Source organism: Molothrus ater, chromosome 2 (genome assembly GCF_012460135.2).
Source record: "Molothrus ater isolate BHLD 08-10-18 breed brown headed cowbird chromosome 2, BPBGC_Mater_1.1, whole genome shotgun sequence".
Lineage (NCBI taxonomy): Eukaryota > Metazoa > Chordata > Aves > Passeriformes > Icteridae > Molothrus > Molothrus ater.
The window spans coordinates 105,470,665-105,493,897 of record NC_050479.2 but is presented as its reverse complement, the minus strand read 5'-3'; the positions used below and the strand labels follow the sequence as shown (position 1 = coordinate 105,493,897).

Here is a 23,233-nt window from a genome sequence, read left to right as displayed (position 1 = left end):
GACAAGCTGGGGTCCAAGCTCCACTACAAAGAAGGGAGAGTAGTGGTTTTGAAAGTTAAGAGTCTCAGTTGGCCTTTATAAGTTCTCCTGGACATCTGTGGCAGTCTTAGGGATGTGACTCTCAGTAAAGACACAGCATTAATGAACCTGAGTTTAGATCACTTTAAAAAATATTGCAGGCGTGAAGAATGGATCAAAATTGAATGTATCAGCAGAAGCGACATCGATTCTGAGAAAAAAGATTCCTTCATTTAGGAATCAATACTGACTCTGAGGAAATAGATGCTTTCATCTCGGGTCTTTCTAGCTAAGTCCTCAAATCCATGACCACTTGAGTCAAACTGACTCTAAAATCCATAAAACCTTGTTTTTAAGTAAAGATCCCAGAGCCAAAGTTTTCCTTCCACTGAATTCACCTAGTGAAGATCCAAACTCCTGTCATTGTGTGAGTTAGTCAATACACCTTTTGAACCTTACACAAAGATGTTGAATTTCTCTATTACATTGATCCACATGTCTCCTCTGTGGTGACCAGATTTCACTAAAGAACATTTTGAATTATTTTTCATCGTATAGCTGAAAGAAAAAAAACAACAACAACAACGAAAGTCCCCCTATTACAGAATGTGTTTGCCTGAACTTTTCACCTTACTATAGATACACAGGTGGTGGGATGGGTAGTCCCAAGTCTCTTGTGCTGTTTCTCTTGCTCTGTCACTGTGTGTGTGGAACTGGTATTTCCAGTGCAGCATTGTAACTTTTTGACAGGCCATGAAGGTGTGTTTGCAAAGGCTCCCAGTGTGGTGGAACACTGTATCCTGGCCACTTCCCAGGCTGCATTCTGCACAGCTTCCACACCAGTCACCTGCCTAACCTGGTGCAGAGAGCTGCTTGCCCTCATAGTGTGGGGTTTTCCCACAGTCCCTCCTTGTGATTGTGTCCTTCTACAGTTAAGCTTTGCCATCCCTGAGCTCTGTTTAGCCATTCCATCTCCCAGCCTTGGTTAACAAAAGTAGAGAGAGCCCTCAGAATGAACAGCTTTGCCCACATTTCTACATGGACAACTAAATTAAGTGTATGACATCATCTCCCTGTAATGCTGACCAGCTACTGATGATGAATCTTTGTCTCTGCCTTCACACTTAGCTAATCAGTCTCCATCTTTTTCATGTGATGAACTATCTTACTGTCTCAATTTTGTCCATTTTTATAAAGAACACTTTGGAGGTGTTCTTGTTTCATTGACTCTCTGGAATACTATATTGAGCTTGTTTTAAATTGCAAAGTGTGCCCATGAGTAGTGTGCCTCAATGAAACATGCATGAACTGCTGTTCTGAGCAGCTCCTGCTGTCAGTCCGTACGCAGTGTTTCTGAGGAGGCCGCTGCTCCCAAGTTCCCCAAAAGCACTGCCTGATGTCACCACTTCAGTTCCTGTCTCCATTTTAAGCCATGGATTCTCCCTCTCCAAAGTTAACCCTTGCTGTAGCTGTTCAGCACGGAGTCCTAGCTAGTGTAGCACTCTGCCCCTTCTGCATGTTTAGTTCTGTGTCAGGAAAGCTGACCCTGAGGATGGTTTTCTTTGGGAACATTTACCAAATATATAAGAAGCTGAATAGAGTTTTACCAGTGCATACTAAAGATCATCAATGGAAGTCCCCAATGAGAAACAAATGACACTGGAGATCATTTCTCAAACAGTCTGACTAATGCAATTTATGACCCCGTCTCATCTCCTCAGGCTCCTGTTTAGCTAATGTGTCATCCTTTCAATCTTATGTTTCACCCCAGCTGTCCGTGTTTTTACATTTAAAGGCTTTGCATGAGCTGTGCCTGATACTGTAGTAGTAAAGGTCACTAGGCTGACTTTACTATTAGGTGGGTTTCATTTTTATATACCAAACGTGATGAGGAAGAGTCACAGTCAAATCTGTTGACAAGAGCAGCTTTAAATGTTGAACATATTAAATGACTTTGCTTTCAGTTGGTCTTCTCAGGACAAGGGGGACTGGAAAACTCATTAGAATATATAAAGTGTCAGATTTTGTGGTGCCAAGTGCACTCTTGGAGCCCAATATTGCCCCTCATGTGAATACACAAAGAGTAAAGTTGCTTATTTAATTGGAGGTTGGCCTACAGCTGTGTTTAGAGCAGCCACTGACAACAACCACAACCACCCTCAATGCACCTATTAGAAGTTTAATAGCAATAAAGGGGTATTAAAAAGGGCTATTTTATATATATATATATAATATATATATTTAATCAATGTATTATATATATTGATTAAAAACTTCCTTTTTCTTTCTTTCTAGTACGTGACCTCCCCAGAATTAATTATTAAAATGAAAACTTTTTAATCACCCAAATGAACACTATGTTCAGATAAAACAAGTCAGATATGTCAGGTGAAATGGTCTGCAACTATCAGCATTCTTCTGTACCATTTAGGAAAAGTAGGCTTGCTGGTTAAAACCATGACAAGAAAACAAAACTGTTTATTGTTTTCTCTTATGCCTTCTGACTTACAAAATTGTTATTCTTACAGTCAGTAAATGTGGTCAGACACCATGGATCATTGAAGTAACATAGAGAATATATTATTTTCTGCCAAAAAATCTATTTTAGAAAGCATTTAGTTTCTATATGCAGGTAAAAAATACAAGACGGTGTGAGCCTGACCATGCCCACATGAGTAATATTTTGTATCTACTCAAGTTTTTTACATATATCTTCCAGTCAGTAGTAAGATACAAACCAAACTGACACCTATTTAAGAAATTAAGGACATCTTGTCCCATATCTGGATATAAAAGAGAGGAAACCACTCAGGGAATGTAAAAATGCAAAAATGCAGTTCCTTTTGAGGAAATTATTACACCTTTTACTCAGTAGTTTCGTGTGATCCAGACTGAGAGCTATTAAGTTTAAAAAAATCTTTAAATAGGCTGAGGGCATGGAAATCCTACAAGATCCTATTAAAACCCTTTCTTGGGGAAAAAACTCCAGAAGCTGTAATTAAATCTTACTATGGAAGTCATAGTCATTTGTGACAGACTGCCTGATCTTTCCTTAACTTTTTTACAGGATGAATACAATGAAACTTGTGCTAATGCCCACCATGGTCTATCGAAAACTGCCCGTCTACAGCTGAGTAGATTGAAATTTAAGATTTATAGAGGAAAAAAAACAAAAAAACCCCAAAACCAAAAAAACAACCAAACAAAAAACAACACAACAAAACATACAAAAAAAAACCCAAACCAAAACAAAACAACAACAAAAAAAAAACTCAAACACACAAAAAAAGGCAAAATGCCATGTAAATTTTTAGACAAACAAATAGTTTTCAGAAAAGTTTCCTATGTGCTGAGGAACCTCTTTCTGTGTGTGTGCTTTTACCCTGCCAGGGCTGAATACCTAGGAACAGTCCCTAAATGGGAAGCAGTGGTATTCCCCAGTTCATCTTCCCAGAGAGCACTTGATAGCTGAGCTCTGAGCATGCTGACAGGGTGAATCAACATGGCATGCAGAGCCTTGGGTTCTTCATTTAAAAATACAGCCACTGAGGGAGGCAGTAATGATGTTTGTTCCTTATTTAAGACCCTTGTATTTAGAGTACTGTCCCAGTAGATGGAGGATTTGAGTGCTGCTCCCTCCTACACTGTCAGGGGTTTGGTGTCCACATTCCCCTCATTCCAGAGGAGTGGCCAGGCAGGGAGGCTGCACACCAGGCTGTGATAAGGACATGGGCTGGTTGGACCTGAGCAAGGATCATTAAGCTTTAGTTGTGAAACATGAATCCTTATGTAAAGCATCTTCCCACCCATTCAAAAGTATCTTCCCTGTCCCTGGCAGGGCTGGGATATTGGGCATGTGCCTCCCTCAGCAATTTAGAAGGTTGTAGGTTGTAGGATGTACATCCCAGCTTGAAGCATCCAAGACCATTCCACAGTTAGGACAGGGAACTTGGGTAACTAGCTGAGGTACTTCAATATCACCCTAAGAACTCAATACTTGAAACCTATGTGAAACTAAGCACTACAGTCAGGGCCTTTTATTTCTTTACCTTTGATTGTGGGTGGCTAGAAAGAAGGGCATCCAAAATGACAGAAGCAAAACATAGGACTTTTGTGCTAGTCCTGCCAGCTTTGACTCCTAGTTTTATGTGTGGATTACATGATCTTGATTGAGAAGAACCCTATTTGTCCATATAGACCATCAAATGTAAGGTCATTGTCTAAGAAAACAATTGTCTGTCATTATTTGTTTATGGAAGAGTGCAGCATGCATTTACAATGACTGCATGTATGGAAATCTTGGGAATCTTGTCCAGGAGTTGTGATAGGCTGTCATCATGGTCAACAAGCTTTTGCTTCAATAAAAAGCAAGAAATGACTGAGTAGTTGAATGGAAGAGAAGAACGGGGAGTTTGCCACTTGAAAAAATACATGCAAAGTAAGAATGGAAAAAAAAATATGTAGAACTGGCTTTATTACTTTGTAATCCAAAAGAAATTGTTTAGACCTTGAATATGAGTGTTACACACTTATGGTGCTAAAAGTAATAAATGTTTGAGCTGAAATAGTTTAAAAATAAACATTATAAGTAATCATTAGGTAAAGTCCAAATTGGGAGAATACTAATTATTATTTTGCTTAAAATTAGCTCAGTGGAAATAGTGATTTGTTGTGGAACATGCTCGTTTAAATAAGTTATGTTTTCAATGACAGAAAGCAGTATCTTGGGAACAGTTCTGTAGGTTTCTAGTCCTTGAAAAACATGGGTAATGCCTATTGGAAGGACAAGTAGTCATTGCTGAGCTCTAAATTATTTTCAGCCACATACAAAAAAATGTTATGGCCTCTCAGGAAAGCTGTGTGAAATAATATGATCAATGTGCAAGAGTGGTGAAGAAAGTAAATAAAATGTGACAATTGCTATGGTAAAAAGAGCACTTTAACCAGGTTCTTGTAAAATCCATAATTTCTGTGGAATTCAGCAGCAATTACATGAACTCAGGAGACTAAATCTGAGAATTTTTATTTTGACTGAAGCACCTGACTTTAAGAAGGCACATGAACACACATCTGCTGTCAGGAAGCAATTAGAAGGCAAGGAACCTTCAATTTAAGGTCAATAAACGATGGAATATGAAGTTGTGTTTGTATAGCAACAAAACCTACGTGCACCTCATTTTAATTTTACTTTTAGATTTTCAAAAGGTTTTCAGAAAACGATTGCTCTCTTTCCTGAGTTACAACTTTGGTTAGTTTTTGTTTTGGTTGCCTTGGTTGATAACCACCAGGAGATTTTGCAGGTGCCAAAGCAATGCTTGAATGGTTACCACTGACACAGAGAGCAATTGCCAAATGATGATTTCAAAAGTGTCATGCTATAAAATCTGCTTGAATGGCTGTGGTTTTGTCAGTTGGCTGAACTATTTACTGCAGAGCCAAAAGGCCTAAGTGAAAGTGCTCTGAGATGGGGTTTGTAAATGTGAATCCAGGGCAGCTCTTGTCCAGGGTTAACTACAGAGCCTGTGTTTGCAGCGTTCACTGTGCTTTTTAAAGCAGTGCTTTCTCATCCCCAGTGTAGCAAGTTACACATTTGGGAAAGGAAAACCAAGAAGTCCTGACTTGTACTTCCCCAGCTGTAACTTATCCAGCCACAGTCTAATTAAAGCCCTAAATAAATGTTGCACTTAATTAAGGACAAACCCAAGTCTATTGAAAATGGAGGGAAATAATGAGCTATTTCTTGTTGTACATGATCTTTGTATACAATAAAACATGTGCTCAAGTGTTTTGTGGTTGGCTGATGTTTGGCTGCTCTTTGCAAAAATGGGAAAACAAGGATTCCTGTGAGCAGGCACAGGCTTTCCCTCCAACTGGCAGTGTGCAGATCAGGAAGGCACGATCACTTACTGATTTGAGAAATAGGTGAAATGAAACTTGATGGGTACCATCGCTGAGCCTGGGTCACCCTCTCTCCTGGGCCAGCACAGCTGTTCCTGCAGCCAGTCATTGAACCATTTTGGGGAACTGATCTAGCAGAAGAAAACAACCGGTTTAGGGGGGAGGGGAGTCTGTGCTTGCGTTTCAGGTGAATCACATCTCCAGCCCTGCTGGTGAGGAGGAGGAGGTGCAGACAAGGGGGAACCTTGCTCAGGGGGCCAAGCAGCTGGAGGCAGAGGTTGTGCAATGTGTCATCAATTGTTTAACAACCAAGCCATGTTTGGTAATAGCCAAACCCTGTAATATTGTTAAAAGGTGAGGAGCAACTAAGGGGAAACATGTCAAACTTCTGTGAAAATATGCACACATATATATATATATATATATACATATATTCTTCCTAAACTGTGGCCCTGACAAAATCCTTAGGGTTTTCTGATGAGGTACAAATTCCAGCCTTGTGCTCAATGTACTTCATAGAGAGCTTGAGCTGCAAACAGAACAGGGAACTCTGCTCCCTCTGATTCCCAGCAACACTGTAAGTATGACAGAATCCTCATTTGCATGGCTGTGGTTCAGATGATGTATTTCAATGGCAAATCCCTGTCTTGGGACAGAAAGTGAGGAAGTCAGAGCCCTTAAAAGTGATAATTTTATTGGGGAATTTAATGGGAGGTGATACTTTGTCATTTTATCCTGATTTAAAGAGAATTGAACAAAACATATGATTTCTCCTTTCTATTTGGACACATTTTATTTTTGGACACAGAAAAGCTAATAAATGAAACAGTGAAAACACTTGAAAAAATATTGCAAGACAAATGTATTTAATTTAAATGCTAATTTGTTTATAATATTTTCAAATAATGTAAATAATTATTAGTTTTGATGAGAGTTATCTGAACATAGCACATGCCAAAAATACGATGAAGAAGCTGTAAAAATTTATAAGAAAAAGCATGATTGGAAGAGGACAGAGGAATTGGACCAGCATTCCCACACAGCTGCTGCAGAAAAGGTTTTTAAGAAGAGCCCCAAGCTGCTACTGTTGCCTTTCTTACATGTAGCCATCAGTCTGAGCAGAGAAAATTTCCACTCCTATCTCTAGTAAAGTAATTTGCAAGCCATTTCTGATCCCGTTATATTATCTGCATACTTCTTGTCTTTTGCACAATAAATTCTTTGGGAACATTAATTTTTAAAATTGCCTTGCATATTGCAACATAAAAGGAAAAATACTATAAAACTGATACAATCTCTGGGCAACAAACCTGAGAAGTGCAAATATTGATTACATTGCAACATCTCCTGAACAGAAGCTACAGTGAAATAAAGCAGTGGTTGCAGATTGTCATGAGTTGTGCTTGTGTTTTACTTAAAGTCCAGGATCTTCCAGTGATGTTATTACCTGTTAACCTCAGTTTAAAAAAGATCCATATTCCTCTGTGGGGAGAGGAGGGCCTTGAATTACAGAGTCATAAAGATTGTGTATGACAGACAAGCAGTAGCTGCAATTCATTTTGTGGCATTAGGCTCCCAGCTCATGTTTTTTACTTGGGGCTCTCAGAACCATGTTACTCTCTGCAGCTTTTCCTACAGACTAAGCTTCGCCAGCCTTGGAAATGGAACTGGGACACAGGTACCATGCACTGGGCAGGCATTCAAAATGTGGGGTGGGCTTCTCTGCTGCCCTTCACCTGCTTCCTGGGCAAACGTGTTTTGGCCAGCCGAGTCACTTTGCCCAAAAAAGAGTCCTTTCTTGCCCTTTCTTTGACACCCCAGAGCAGGGTGGCAGAGGGACAATCTCTTCCCTAATACTGTTTATCTCTGGTGCCAAAATTCACTGTGGGCTGCCAAGACTAGCTACCTCCCCCCATATGTGGGTGACATTCCCGTACAATTTGAATGCTGAACACCATCACCCCACTGCTCACTCAGTCAAACCTCAGGGAAAGGGAAGGCCTGCAACTTTAGGATGCACCATTACTGGGTCTGGTTCTGGGCTCCTCAAGGAGCTCCTGGAGAGGTCCAGCAAAGGCTACCAAGGTGATCAGGGTCTTGAGCATCTCTTATGAGGAGAGCTGGGCCTGGTTAGCCTGGAGAACATTGAGAGGGGACCTCATTAATGCATACAAAGATCTCCAAAGTGGGTGCCAAGAGGATGGTGGGGCAACAGTGGGGCCCAGCAGCAGGGCAAGGAGAAATGGCCAAAAAATTAAAACACAAGAAGACCCACATCAACACGAGGAAGAACTTTTTTTTTTTTTCTGTTGAGGATGGCAGAGCACTGGAGCAGCTGCCCAGGAAGGTGTGGAGTATCCTTCTCTGGAGACATTCCAAACCCACTTGGACACGTTCCTGTGCCACCTGCTCTGGGTCACCCTGCCTTGGCAGGGGGGTTGGGGCAGGTGATCTCCAGAGGTCCCTTTTAACCCGAACCATCCTGTGATTCTGTGATTCATTTGGCGATACGGTTTGTTGTCGCTACGAGCAGTGACAGCGCTGGAAGCAGAAATTCCCTGGCGATCCCCTGGAAAGCAGCACCGGTCCGAGCTGCTCTCGCTTCCTTCCCCCGCAGCGAGGCAAACTTTGCCTTCCCCGGGCAAGGACGCGGCGGGGCCGCCCCTGCAGCGGGCGAAGGACGCGGAGCGCTTCCTGAGGGAGAAGGGAGGCGGCCCCGCCGAGCCCCGCGGCCGCCGGGCGCTCCCAAGATGGAGGCGGGCGGTGTGACAGGGCGGGGAAGGGGCCGGGCGGGGGCTGCGCCCGGGGCAGGTGCGCGGGGCGGCGCCGCCGGGAGCCGCAGCCGGGCCGAGGGCGGCGCTCGGCGCTCCGGGAGTGGCGGCGGGGCCGGAGCGGGGCTGCGTTGCCCCCCCCCGCCGGGCGGTGACTCGGGCTCCCCCTCCCGCCCCGCCTCCCGCCCCGCTCGCCCAGCCCGGGCCCGGCCCAGCTGCCGCCGTACGGCGCCGCCGCCACCCGCCGAGCCCGGGGCGCCGCCGGGAGCCGCGCGGGGGCCATGACGGTGGAGCAGAACGTGCTGCAGCCCGGCGGCGCCGCCAAGGTGAGTCTCCGGCGGGGCCCGGCCTGGAGCGGCTCCGCGTCCCCGCCGCGCCCGGGCCTGGCCGCGCCCGCTCCGGCTCCCGCCGTTCTTGCCCGTGCTGAGCTTCTCCCGGGCCTTCCCCGTGCCGCGGCCTCGCCTGGGCCCCGCTGCTCCGGCGGCCGCGGAGCCGCAGCGGGGGCCGCTGCCGGCCCGGCCCCGGGTCATGCCGGCCCCGGGCTCGGCGCTGCCCTCGGGGGAGCCCCGGCGCGCTGCCCGCGGCCCCGGGCGGGCCTGTTGCGCTCGCAGGGTGCCGGGCAGAGCGGCGGGAGCGGGGCTGGGCAGGGAGAGTGCGGGGTGCCGGCCGAGCCCCCCGTGGGCCCGGGGGAGATGCTGCACATGCCCGGCGTGACCCTGCAGCGCCGGCATCCGCGCCTGCCAAAGGTGAACGCTATTTCCAGCGAGTGACGCGCTCCTACTGGAGTGAAAAAGTGCCGGGTTTGGGGACTCGTGTTAACGTGCATCATGGAACGGGGTTAAGGGAATGACGGCGCTTCCCAGTCTTTTACTGTGCGCCAGGACTCGGCGGAGAATGTTTCTCTGTCAAAAGAAGAAAAAAAAAAAAGCATACCTTCTAAAGCTTTCATTCGCTTGTACTGAACCGTCAAGAGAAATGTCTAAAATTAAATTGCAACGCTTTTAAAATAATATGTTTTAAAGGTAATTTGTAGGTTAACGAACTCTTGTGGTTAGTGGTATGACTGTTGCCTCTTCCCTGATTTTTATTAGTGTTTTAATGGCATGTACTGCCTTCACAAGAGGATAAAGGTGTATGTGCTTTGGTATAGTCGGTGTGGAAGTTAAATGGCTGCAGCCCTAAGAGTGGACAGTGGGAATGTGCTGATTAGGGTATAATTGGTTAAAGTGGTACAGCTCGCATTTAAGAAGCTTTTTTGGAGGAAGGGCGTGTCTGGCCGAGGACTGCTCTCATAGTTGGAAGTAGTTAGCAGTGATTTTGGCGGCTTCAGCAGGAAGGCAAGGGCTGACTCCGTTCCTCTCTCAGTGTTTTCAGTTGGGGCGTGCTCGCAGGTTAATGTAGCAGATTTGCTGCTACATGTGCCTGCTGTGTTTGAAAACTGATATTGCTGCTGTGCATCTGACAACTTCTGTGAGCAAGTTTATCTTTTGCAAAACCTCTTGTCAGTGGTTTAGTTAATATATCGTAATTATCACGTCAGATACATAGTGCCTTCTGGACCATGATCAGTGCTGCTGCCTATTTGTGCTTTCTGACAATAATCCTGAAGGAGTAATGTTGATTTTCAGCTAAACTAGAAGGATCCTTAGTTTTCAGCTAAACTACTGCTTGTGGGTCAGTAGTTCAGATTCACTTGAGCTTGAAATTGAGGATAAGCCCAAAAGGACTTTGAAGATTGATTGTGGTATATCCAGGTAATCCATGCTGCAGTAAAAAATACAACTAGCAATAATTCTGAAGTTGTAATCAGCATCTGTGGGTGTTGGTCACTTTTTTAAGTGTCTAGGGAAACTGAATAAAATATCAAGTTTTTTTTTCATGGCAGGGATATTTTTTTATTATTTATGTTGAATCATCTGATTATTTTATTATCTGCAATTGTTTTTAACCTGTTTTATCCTTAATTGCATGCATTTAGGGAATGAGGGAAAGGCAAATCTTAAAAGTACTTTGTAAAAAAGCTTTGTTTGGCTCCAAAGTGAGTATCTCATTTTTAGTGAGAATAATGACTAGCTAATTGGACGACGAACTTTAACATTGGTCAGGTATTTGCATGTAGGAAGGCAAATGGTGAAGGTGCAGTGGGCTGATGGATGGATGAAAGGTGGAGAGGCTACCACAGCAATAACTCACTGTTTTCCCTTGAAAGAGGGAAAACCCAATGTCCACAAATAAGGGAGTTTGCTCTGGAGACCTCAAAGTTTGTTACAATTGTTTTCTGTTAGTGTGAAGAAACCACGTACAAGCAGAAATATATTGGGTTTACAAGAGATGCCTGAGTCATCAGCATACCTTATTCGGAGCTGTGGTTCCCAACATTGTTCATCAGATGTTTTCTTACTGTCATACAGGAAGCGTGTGTCAAACTTCAGCAGCACTTGGAGATGTAGGTTTGTATTAATAAATGCTCTAACTACAAACAGCCTGCTTCCCACTGAAGCTATCTTTAGTTTATTGTGTAGTTAAAGCAGCTGCGTCAGGTCAAAAGAAGTTTTTTTCTTTCATCTCTACTGGTCATCTTGACCCTTAGTTAAAACTTGTAAATTATGTCCTGAAGCAAGTAATTAATCAGATTATTCTTGTTTCTCATGGCCCTTGTGTGCTTCTCTGACATTGTTCAGTGTCTGAAGGTTATAGGTAATGTTTACAGTAAGACTAAAGCATGTGAATAAAGGTAAACAATGAGAGAATTTATAAAAAAAGTAGCTTCTTGTTTTGTCCAATCTGTACTTCTGTCCTGTCCAATCCTTTTTTTTTTTTGGTCAGGCATTTTGCTGCTGAGGAAATAAGGCACGAGTGTTGCAGGATTTCCCGTACTCCAGGCAGCCCTACGTGGCTGATGCCTGTGTACCTCAATTTTCCTCCTGGAAGATGATCTTCCCAGGCTGCCCCATGTGCTGTGCAGACCCTTCCCTTGCCCAGTGTCCCCTACACAGCGAGTTCAGGGGCTGGGTGAATGGTGATTTTCCTGCTAACTGGAAGTTGTGATGTGAGGAGGTTAAATGTGTTTCAGCATTGTCTCAGCTCTGATAATTTCTGTGATGGTCATCTTGGAATGGCAGATGGAAGAAGCTGGGTTTTAATTGGTGGCACTTAGCTGGCCTCTCAGCAATGTGTGTTATCAAGTTCTACTGCTTCTGGAGAGAGCCTGACATTTGGTTGATACATGGATTTAAAGGCTGTTTTATCTGTCCTTTGCTTTCCCACACCCACTGTTATTTCAGACCTGTGATTCAGCAGTGCATTGGCAGTGTAATCTCAGGAATAGTAGAATGATAGTAGAATAGAGCTATGTCAGCTCAGCTCATTTTTCTTTTTCTAAAAGAAGCACAAACTTTTAAGGATATTTACCACTTGAAATAATGCCTGGCTTAAAGCAAGGTCTGATACTAAATTCTTCTCTCCTGCTGTTTTTTGGGGTAAAAAGGTGAAAATTGTGCTAGCTTGTGTGTGCTTCTGTTGTGCTTGTCCCGTGGCTTTGATGTACTTATTATTTAAAGATTTAGCTAATAATATGGCACTGAGTTTTTTTGTTTTTTTTTTCCTAAGAGCAATAGCTGGTTCATGCAGATGATGATAGAGTCATCTGTCTCCACCAATTGACATGATGCAGTCCTAAATGGCAGGAAGTGATTGCAAAGTATCTACTGAGCACCTGGTACACAAGGATATCTTGGGAGCTCTGTACTCTCTTTTTTCTTTTTTTTTTTTTTTCCCATCTTAATAGGTGGCAACCTTCCAAGGTTTAAAATTCAAATCTTTAAAACCTCTGTATCTTGAGAGTTGAGTTCAGAGTTGCCTGGTGGATCCAAGAGGCTTCAGGCTCCCTCTCTCATCACGAGGCCAGAGCCGCCCTTACCTGTGACCAGTGTGCAGGTGTCCCTCTGCACCTGAGAAATGGCCCCTGGGTCACGGAGTGAGGATGGTTTCTGCATTTCCCCATAAATGGGGAGCTGTCTGTGTTTGGACTGTGTGACAGCCAAGCTTGGAGGGCTTGAATATGGGGTGTTAGAGCTGCCAGTGCTGGTACCCAGAGCTTTAGTACCTTTTTGTCCAGAATGAGCAGAATAACAACACTGGTTTACTGAAAGTGTTTGCACCAACTACTGAGTAATTTGGAAACATTACTTCAAGTACTGTGGAGTTATGCTGTTAAATATGTGCGTCTTGTTCTGTATTTAAGAAGCTCATATCAAAAAACCTTGTAATACTTGTAGTTACACCTTTGGCACAGATTCCTGTTGGTATTTCTGAAAGCTAGAGCAAGGTGCAAAGGCCAGTGATTCAAAGTAATTTTGAAAGCCCTTGTCAAACTGGTCTGCTGAATGCTTTCTGGTTTTGTGACTGTTTTGATGGATTTTGTTGGGAATGGGTGGAGGTGTGTGTGGTTAGTTTGGGGTTTTTTTGGTCTTTTTTTGTTTAGTATCTATTCAAGCTTGCTGAATCTTGCAGGGTTGTGTTTATTGATATATGCTATGAATCAGCACCTTTATGAAACCTTTAACATCAGGTTAAAGCTTTTTGCTTTCAGAAGACCTTTCACAGAAATTCAGTAATGATTTTGGTCGTGTTTGCAAGACTTTACAAGTATAGTACTATCATTAGAATTTGTCTGAAATAATATCTTTAAATATTTTTGGTCCACACCTTGAAAGGAAAATACTGCTTCAGAATATGAAAGTCTAAAGTTTATAGATTTTCCTAGTAACCTCTAGTAGTATTATTTTAAAATATCTATAATAAATCCTTAACACACATTCCCTCCTCCCCTCAATATTTTTAGGATAACCCTGTATTCACAGCTACTATGAGCATCAGCTACAAAAGATAGTAAAACCCATCAGCTTCTATGAAAAGGTCAAAAAAAAATTACCCATGTCTTAAAATAGAAAAGTATTTAGCATTTTAAAAAGTGCTTCATAAGGATAAGTGGAAGGATAATTGAACAGTTACCTTTCTTACACTTGTGTGCCTAAGAAGATATTTGTGGTTGGCATCTCCTTAATTCTGTGAGTTTAGCTGCTGTCCATGGACTTGAGTAACTGAAGGGGAATGAAAGGTAGAACAAAAGATGGAATTTCTTTTCTGTTTTTGGCTAAATCTTCTCTACTTCCCTGCTGAAGGACCCATCCAGGAGTTGACACTGTCTCTGTAGCTCCAGTGATGTGAATGGTGAGGTTGAGGGATGTCACAGGTGCTGGGGACTGAGTGGCCAGGTTGGTATATCAACCTGAGGCCCTAGAGGACTTGGAGAATGCCTTTTCAGGCTGGGCCTAGATTTTGCAGAACCAGCAGGGAGGTCTCTGACACTCTCCTGTGCCAGGAGTTGTCTGAGGAGCTGCATCAGTCACCCCCTTACAGCCATTGCTGGCAGTGCCAGTGACAGAGGGGTTATTGAGGTGCTCAGAGATGCCTAAAGATGTATTAAAATAGTATTGTTCTTCACTTTCTTCAGTGGAGGTACTGATTTTCAATTCCCAGCTGGTCAAGAGTCAAATGTGACATTCCTGGTATTCCGTAGCATAAAAAGTAAACAAAAAGCTTAAGAGCTGTGTCTTCACTTACATGTATTCATGTAGGAATAACTTCCTTTAAAGGCCTGAATTTTCAGTTTTGTTTGGTTGGTTGTGTTTTTGGGGTTTTTTAAACTGATTTTCTGTTCTTGTTAGGGAACAGAACTCTTAAAAAGCTGAGGGGGCTGTGTGTGTGTGAGTTGCTGGGACCTGACTGAGAGAGAAAAATCTTTTCTACTTTCTCTGAGTAGAAAAGCCACAGATGTGGGAGCAGATTTTCTCGGAAATGAAAGTATCCTGATGGCTTTCACTTTCTAGTTCTCTTGTGAGAGTCACTGTGATTATTTTCAAGTGGGTGGAGGTTGCCTTCAGTCACAGTGAAGGGTTGTGTGTGTATAGGTGTTTGTTTGATTTGTTTTTGGATTGTTTCATTTTGTTTTGTTTTTTCCTTTGTTTGCTTGGGGTTTTTTAGCTGGCTCTGTTACTACACTTGCCCATCAAGACCTGGTGACTAAGTTACCATTGTGATGGTCTTCAGTCAGCAAATGGACACCTTTAAATTGAAAGAATTCAGGTTCTCAGCAGGGGCCTGTTGACTTGTGCCTGGGGTAGCAGTGTAACATCACTATTCAAATCACAAGTTAAGAGTATTAGGTGAGTAACGTAGGAGAGGCTGTTGTGACAATGTATTTCAAAAGGATTTTGTGAATTCAGGGTAGAGTTCAGTCTTCTTTTCGCATGAAATAAAAGATGGCTTTTCTTAGCTGATGATTACATTTTATCAGTTGGGGTGCTGTTAAAGAAGTCAACATCTGCCAGGAGTGGAAAATATTTGACTGTAGTGAAAATTCAGTTTCAGTAGTCAATTGAATCTAATGTCACTCAGGTGTGATTTCTGCCAGGGAGCTGAGTGTGAGATACATGGGGTAAAAGCTCCCTCTGTTCCCTTTGGGACTGTGATATGTTCAGTGTTCTGGTTAATGGCTGGTCAAGCATAATTAATAGGGAAAAGGTGATACTTTAAATCACAGGAGTTAGTTGCTTGCAAAACCATGCAAGTTAAAAGCTTTCTATAAGCTTATTCCTTTTATTATTTAAAAAGGGAGAGAATGCTAAAGCTGTGGGGCTGAAGGAAAGATGAGGTGGTGAGATGCCTTCCTGCAGAGCCTACCTTGCATGATAGTACAAACTCAGGCTTTGTGCCAAGTGAAGGTACAAACTCAGGCTTTGTGCCAAACAAAAGGAAATACTTTTTCCTGTTTCCTCAGGCTGAGGAATGCCATCTCTTGCTGTTTTTTGTGAACACTTGTAACTCTTACCTTGGCAACACAGTGTGTTCTGAACAGCACATGTCAGATTTTTCCATGTTACCTTACATTAATACTGTGCTGAATATAGATGTTATCATAAGCTGTATTGTGCCTGCACACCTCAGCCAAGCTTGCAGGTAAAACTGAGAGCAGCTGTAGTGTGTGCTGTGGTAAAATGGTAAATCTAAAATGTTGCTTTCTTCCAGCTCTGCAGTTTGCTCTCTCTCATTGTATTGCAGAATTTGCAGTTTTTCATTGCTAAATTTCTGTAGGAGTCCAAAACTTGCAATTGACTAAGAACTCTACAGACCACTAGTGGAAAATTTTCATGAAACTTCTTTTTGAATGACCCTGTCCATACCACCTTTGTGCTCTGTTTCCACCCCATCTTTCTCAAGTGGATCAAGTACCTCTTGGCTGCAGAGGGTTACACCTCCCTGCCTCAATATTTGAGGCTAGTACTCCAGTCTGTGTTCTGGAGTGGCTGTGGGGGTGTGCTGACTCCTGCTGACACTCACAGGGCTCTAGCTTCTGCTGGAGGGCTGGTTTTAGCATTCTGAACTACACAGTAGCTTTCCTGGGGGTGTTGTGCAGAATCTGTGGGTTTGGGCTTTAATCTGAGTGAAATGTTAAGCAACATTGACTCAAAATGTTGAGGTTGCTGTGAAATGCTGTAAAGGAAGAACTGTGTTTCAAGATGGTGTAAAGGACAGATTGACACAAAATATCATGAGCTGGACACTTTGATGACTTCAGTTGTTGGTGACAGGATTTCTGAATTCTTCTTTGTTTAATTATAGGGTGGCTTTCCCATGTATTTAGTAGCATAATTCATTCTAAGCATTTGAAAATCACAATGAAAATAATCTATTCAGACTAGACTTTGCAATTTAAGAAGGCATTGATTTATTTTTTTTTCAGCTGGGTTTTATAGTTTTCATTGTTTTGTAAATGTCATTAGCTTTTCTTTGCCATAAAGGATGAAATTCAGGAGCATGTTGAAATCCATCAGCATGAGAGTTTCCCTGAAATCTGATGTTACCTGGTGATGGGACTTAAACAGGGGCAGCATTGTTGTGAGCAGTAGCACCACTGAGTATCCACAGTTTTAAAGTATCTCTCCTTCTAAGGGTGTTGGAGAGGTGGAATCCAAAAGACATGTGATGTGGAACAGCTTAAAGGCTGGAATGCAACTAGGTTAACTTTGAAAACATTACCTGACACAGATTTGTGTATGTAAACCACTTTTTTTTAAGGGCATTTAAGGAAATATTGGTATGCAAATTCAAACAAGTTTTATTCTGAGGTGCCAAGCTTTGACTTGATGCTTTTGTTTATAGCTGGTTTCTGAATTATTTTACCTGGTGGATTTTTGCTGGAAAAAATATACTCTGCACAGTATTTATTTTAAAATGTTTGTTATCAACTAATTGGCAACAGTCAAGCTTATCAAAGTTTAGATGCCAAGAAAATGGAGATGGTGTTCAAAATATCCTTGACTACAGCTTTTTGAGCCATCAGGTGAAAGCATATTTTCAGCTTTACAGTAAGCAGAGGTAGACAGAACAATATATTTAATAAAAGCTTGTCAGAGAGGCATTAGTGTTTGCAAGGCATGATCTGGAGCTATTTAAATCTAATTGACCGTGTATCTTACCATACACAGAATTTGTGGAAATACATGCACGTGATGTGATGGCATTCTATCCCCCTATGGCTTTGTCCTGCCAATTGTCATCATTTCTCTGCTGTTGTACCCCAAAATCCAGAGGGCTCCCTTTAGAAGAGGATGTTCACTTAACATTAGGGTCTGAGCCCGAGGTGTAAAGCTTTTGGATTGTTATTTATGCAGCTGTATTTCATGCCAGTTTTTGCTTTTCTTGAATAATAAATGGTAGGCTTGAGGTCACACATGGTTTTTGTGATAACTGTCCTTCCCACAGCTGTGTGACTCCAAGGAAAGTCAGATGTCTGTGCTTGAAATTTCTATCCTAGTCTCAAACCAAAAATGACACTTTCTGACTTTCAATCAAATTTCCATTAAAACATAAAGCCACTTTGAACAAAGTTGAATTTAGCTGTGTTTCTACTGGGTTTAAGCTGGAAAAAAAAGGGAGAGTGTCACATGGAAGTTGAAAATAGTATTCATTTACATTCAGGTGTGTGCTGTGAGAGTGCTTTAAAGTAAGCATCTGGAAAAGACTGGGTGTGCATTGGCACATGGTGTTCTTCGTCCTCTTCAGAAGAGGAGATGGCAGGAACAGACTCCTACTCCACTTCCCTTTTGGTTTTATTTTATTCTTCTGAAAGTTAGCTACTTTGAAACAGAAATTTATCCTGGGACCTCAACTGTTGGAAAAGTATTTCTCTTTTTTCCCCCTAACACTTTACACTGCATAGGTATAAATGGCCTGGTTAGAGGACTGAATACTATATTGTATCCCAGAAATCTTAGGTTATGACTGAGAAAGCATTCCTATACTTTGTGGATTTTAGCTTTTGCTTTGTTTTGATATAAAACTGTGGGAAAATGTATCAGAATATTTTTAAGCTTGTAAATATGATTTTTTTTTAAAGCTAAAGAGCTTTAGAGATGGCGTGCATAGGGATTTCCCTTCTTGGTATTATCTATTTTCCTATCTAATTTCCTTCAAATTCTGCTTGTGTCTCTTATGAAATTTCCCACCTGTTTGAGGTTTTTGGTTTTTTCTTTTTTCTTTTTTTAATTTAGAGACTTTCCCACTACTGTGTAGTTTTCTTGCTTTAGAATCTTTTAATTTTTTGGTGGTAGTAATTGGCAAATTTTATTTAATTCTGGCATCTAAGCTTATAACATTTTTTTTAATGGGATGCTAGAATTAAATCTTCTCTGTCTGTATCCCATTACTGGCTTGGAAATTAAAAAATAACTGACAGCTTACTGGCAACTTTTAAAAGTTTTCTGGTCTTGAATGTGTTTTATGGGACTTAGTGCTGAAAGCCACAGAACATCTCTTGTGGCAGCCCTGTCTGGACCACAGTTGTCCCCTAGCCTGAAGCTGCCTGGGCTGCCTTTTTGGTACACTGCAGGTCTACAGGGTAAGCTCTGTAGATGGTGAAGACAGACAGATTTCCTCATTGTCCAGTTCCAGCTCTTGCTGTGTTGCCTTGAGGCTTTATCTGGGGCTGATTTTAAGGTGAGTGGTAAATAAGCCACCCTCTGCTGGTGCTGAGTGGAGGCTCTGCAGTGCACAGGCTCTGCTGAGTTGTTGGAGGCCAGGGAAGGTACTGGGTGCTTTGTGACCTAACTGAACAGAAAAGGATTGAAGATTTTACTATCAGAGTTTATCATCTCTGTTGTTTGATGGAGAATGTATTGGCATAATGCTGCTGCTAAGAAGTCAGCACAGAACTGAAATTTTTGTTTCAAATAATTTTCCAAAAATGTGAACTCGTTAGAGGAGTATTTTCTACCCCTTTTATTCAAGTCAGCTTCTGAAGCTTCAGGTAGGTGTGTGGTGATGGCAGAAAGTCATTTTTGGTGTGACACCACTGACATTGGGAAAACTGGCAGGGCTAAATTACAGTGAACAGTGCTTATGAACCAAGGTGGTTGTAGATTTCTTGAGACTATGTCTGAACATATTAGAATGTAGCACCTTCAGCTTTCTGTGGGAGGTGAGGCAGGTGTGTGCTTCAATATAAGGCCCATTAAAAAGCACCCTCCAAACTCTAAGCAATATCTTTCTTCATGGAAGAAAATGGCCTAGAAAATTTCAGTTGCCCTCTGTGGAGTGCAATGCTGAATTTACTATTTCTTTAGTAATAAAGAACTTATTCTTTCTTATTTATTCAATGCTGAATTTACTATTTCTTTAGTAATAAAGAACTTTTTCTTATTTATTCAATGCTGAATTTACTATTTCTTTAATTGTGAGGTAGTAAAATTACATGCTGATCTACAGTTATCACCATGTCTTTGAATACTGTAGTGTCTCTGTTGTGTTTGAGGTTCATTTCAATTCTAACATCACCTGCATCCATGGAGGTTATTATCCAATGCAAGTGAAGGCTGCTGGCTGCCCTTCACCGGCCATGGTGTGGCAGTGGCTTTTCCACAGGGACACAGCACGTGCCAGTGCCTGTCTGGTGCTAGACCCACCAGGAAAGGCTGTCTTGTCTCACCCCAGGAGCTGGAACTGCTGTCAGAAGCCTGTCACCTTCCAGGCAACCTGTTAAACACTGCCCCAGGTTTTACATGGCTTAATGTTATCTGTAGGCTCCTTCTTGTGCAGAGTTGTGCCTTGTGTCTGTCTGTGCCCACGTGCCCCTCCCCAGGTTAAAAACATGTCTCTTTACATGATTTCTTTGTAGGTGGTTAGTGGAGGGCAGGATAAACTATCAGATAATTTTGCTGAATGCTGCAAGTAGGGCTGTGTGAATTTATTGATGTAATTTTTTCTTATAATGCACGACAGTAGGGGGGGTGACCAGTTGAGGCTGTGGGATGAGTTCACCTCTGGCAGACCTCACTGCAGTGAAGTGGAGGTACTGCCCCTCTGTTTTTCTTCCTAAGCCCTCTGTGTTGTCTCCTCTAACTTCTTGTGGCCCAAGATGTGGGCAAGAGCAGGCAGTGTGATCAGGAGCTACACGCTGGCTGGCCAAGGTGCTGGGAAGCCTGGGGGTGCTGCTGAGGCTTTTGGGGATCCCTGAGGCCAGGCCAAGTTGCTGGAGGTGACCTTGAGCTGGAGAGGTAGCAGGGTAGACGTGCCTGGGTACATGCCCACTCTGTGATTACAAGGCCTGTTTCTGTAGGAAATCATGTTACTAATTCTTTTTTTTTAATTGGACTAAATGGAAGACCTTTATTGAAAGGCTTTCTGTTAAGTTTGATTGTTGTTTTTTTCCCTTCCTATTCAAAACAGACAGCTGAACTCTTTCCCCAAATGTGTCCCTTCTGTTGAATACAGTGGACTCTTTGTAATACAGACCTGTCTGTGAAAAAGTGCAATTTAAATTTTATTTACAATTTCTCTGCTGTACTATGCTGAATTTTGTGTGTAAAAATTGTGAAATCTTCCTGGTATCACTTACCTAGGGCATGTAGCAGAGTTGTTTGAGGTGAAGTGGAAGCTTTGATCTTTGTGCCATTAACAGCTGCAGTAAATGAAATCCTTCTGGATGTGCACACCTAAAGCAGGGAGTGGAGAACAGTGTATGGCAGTTCAGCCCATGCCAGGAGCAGGTCTGATTGTGCATGTTCATTTGTGAGAAGTGTACACCAGGAGCACCACATCTCTGTCACTGTGAGATTTTTAATTCATCTCCCATTAGTGTAAGTTTTCTGCTATTGTGCCTAAGTAGGATGGGGGCTGCAGGAGGCTTTTTCCCCCATCAGTTTCTCTCACCAGATAAAAGAAGGATTAAAACAATGGCAGAGAAACAACTCATTCTTTTAAGGCTGCTGCTCCACAACAGTTGAACTGGGTGGAAATCGGTGCAATCTCTGTCCTATCCCCTCCCTCTCCCAGCCCTGGCTCTCACTAAGTTGGCAGGAAATCAGTGTATGCAGAGGGTGACTATCTGATGGTTTATTGGGACCCTGGCCTGACTTGCCAGAGGTTTGGATGAGTGGTGGTGCTGGTTCCTAGGGACGAGTGGCATCGGCAACACCAGCCTGGGCTGGCCAGCACTGGCAGGAGCTGCAGCCTGGGAAGAACAGCTGACTCCTCGGAAGGAGCTTGTGGTCTGACAGTCCTTGTGAGTGTTATTGTTTCTAAGTACTGCAGGGCCTGGGATCCCACTGATCTGAGGATACTTGGAATTTCCAGAGTTGGTTTGTTTGTTCCTAGAATAGTAGCCCTTGTTATCATAACAGCAGAGTGACAGTGAGGGGCTAGCTTGGTGTTTCCTTGGGAGCTCTTTGGTATTGTACAGATCAGGGTGAGGCTATCATGATGTCTGTTTGGAGAAGAACAGCCCTATAAATATGCTGAATGTTTGAATGAGCTAGTGGGACTGCCTTTCCCCTTGAGAGTTAGGACTGTGAAGAGCATCAGACATGAACCAGAAGAGCTTGTCTGTGGTGTGATGGGTTAAACTGTGATTGGCATGCAAAGGAAAATATCTCAAAGTGTAAAAATGTGGGTCTCATGGCAGTGTTGTTTTAGACCAGAAAGACAAGACTGAACATTTTTAATAGTGGCTACAGTAAAATTATACCCTAGGCAATAATCTTTGCTGTGAGGAGAAAGCTTAAGTCTTGGTGGTGCTGCCTGGTCAGACACTATAAAATGGGATGTTTATGCCTGATGGTAAATATCTGTGAACTGAAGAAGAAAATTAGGAAATAAACTTTTAGAACAGAAAGTAGCCAGGAGCAATTGGAAAAATATCATAGAATGATCTAGGTTGGAAGGGACCTCAAAGCTCATTTTGTTCCAACCCCCTGCCATGGGCAGGGACACCTTCCATTAGACCAGGTTTCCCAGAGCTCCATCCAGCCTGGCCTTGAACACTTCCAGGGATGGGGCATCCACAGCTTCTCTGGGCAACCTGTGCCAGTGCCTCACTGCCCTGACAGTAAAGAATTTCTTCCTAATATTGATCTAAACCTACTCTCAGTTTGATGCCATTCCCCTTTGTCCTGTCACTCCATGCTCTTGTAAATAATCTCCTGTGGGCTCCCTTCAGCTACTGGAAGGCTACAACTGGATCATCTTGAAGTCTTCTCTTTTTCAGCCTGGATAGCCCAATTTCTCTCAGCCTTTCCTCATACATGTGAATGTGTATCCTGCTTCAGCAGGGTGCTGATGATCCCTCAAGCCCCTTCCAACTGCTGCCCCTGTGGTTCTGTGTTTGTGTATTTATGTACACACAGTTTGCTGTGTGTCTGTCATCCTCCAGCCTCCTCCTCCTTTCTATCTGTATATTGTTGCCTCAGACTGACCCCAGTGGCTTTAGTTTGCCATGGCTTGTGCATGTTTTTGGCAGGTCACTTGGTGTTGAGGTGGGATGGGCTGTGAACCTCTGGTACTGTGTCACTGCCCAGCTGTTGTCCATGGGGGGCTCTTGGAGGAATCCTCCTGAATTTATGTGTAGTTTACAGCTAATATGTGCTGGTGCTTTGAAAGATCCCTCCCACTGCTACCAGGAACTAATTATTCAACAAAATTGAACTGGAGCAGAGACTTTTGCTAATTACTGTCACAGTTACTGGAGTATGTAAAAATCAAAGCATTTTTTGTGAAGCAGATTTTCCCATGGTGGTTCCAGTGAATACAACCTGAAGTCTAACTTGTGTCTAGTTAAGTGAAACTGAAGATCTCATTGGTTTTAGTGTGGTTAATTAATTTCAGAGCTGCTGTCATTACTCTTGGGAAGCTCACTGTTATGCTGAGCAGGGTATAGAGAAATCATGATGGTTTAAAACAAAAAGACCTCAAAAATCTTGGTAATTTTGCATTTCTGACACCTTTTTGTTTTCAGTAAGTACTAAGGTTGCTATCCTTTCTTGATTAGAATCCTGTCCCTGAAACTCATTTAGGACTAGCTGTCAGTAACAACTCAAAACATGAACTCAAGCAACATTGATCATAAACCAGTTCATAGACTAATTTTAAAATTTACCCCTGTGAACCCAGCAGGTGGTTTTCCTGCTCATTGTGAGAGTATTCCCCATGCA

At 42.6% G+C, this 23,233-nt stretch overlaps 1 protein-coding gene across 2 annotated transcripts in view; it reads left to right on the top strand.

Moving 5' to 3' along the window:
- Positions 1-8,884: 8,884 nt before the first annotated feature.
- Positions 8,885-23,233, top strand: part of USP25 (ubiquitin specific peptidase 25) — an 88,737-nt gene continuing 74,388 nt past the window's right edge. Inside the window, exon 1 of one of the 2 annotated variants that reach the window (XM_036381714.2) lies at positions 8,885-9,013. In XM_036381714.2, the coding sequence (XP_036237607.1) occupies positions 8,969-9,013 (45 nt within the window). In that variant the 5' untranslated portion in view covers positions 8,885-8,968. The remainder of the gene's footprint in view (positions 9,014-23,233) is intronic. The other variant, XM_036381721.2, reaches the window with a different exon arrangement.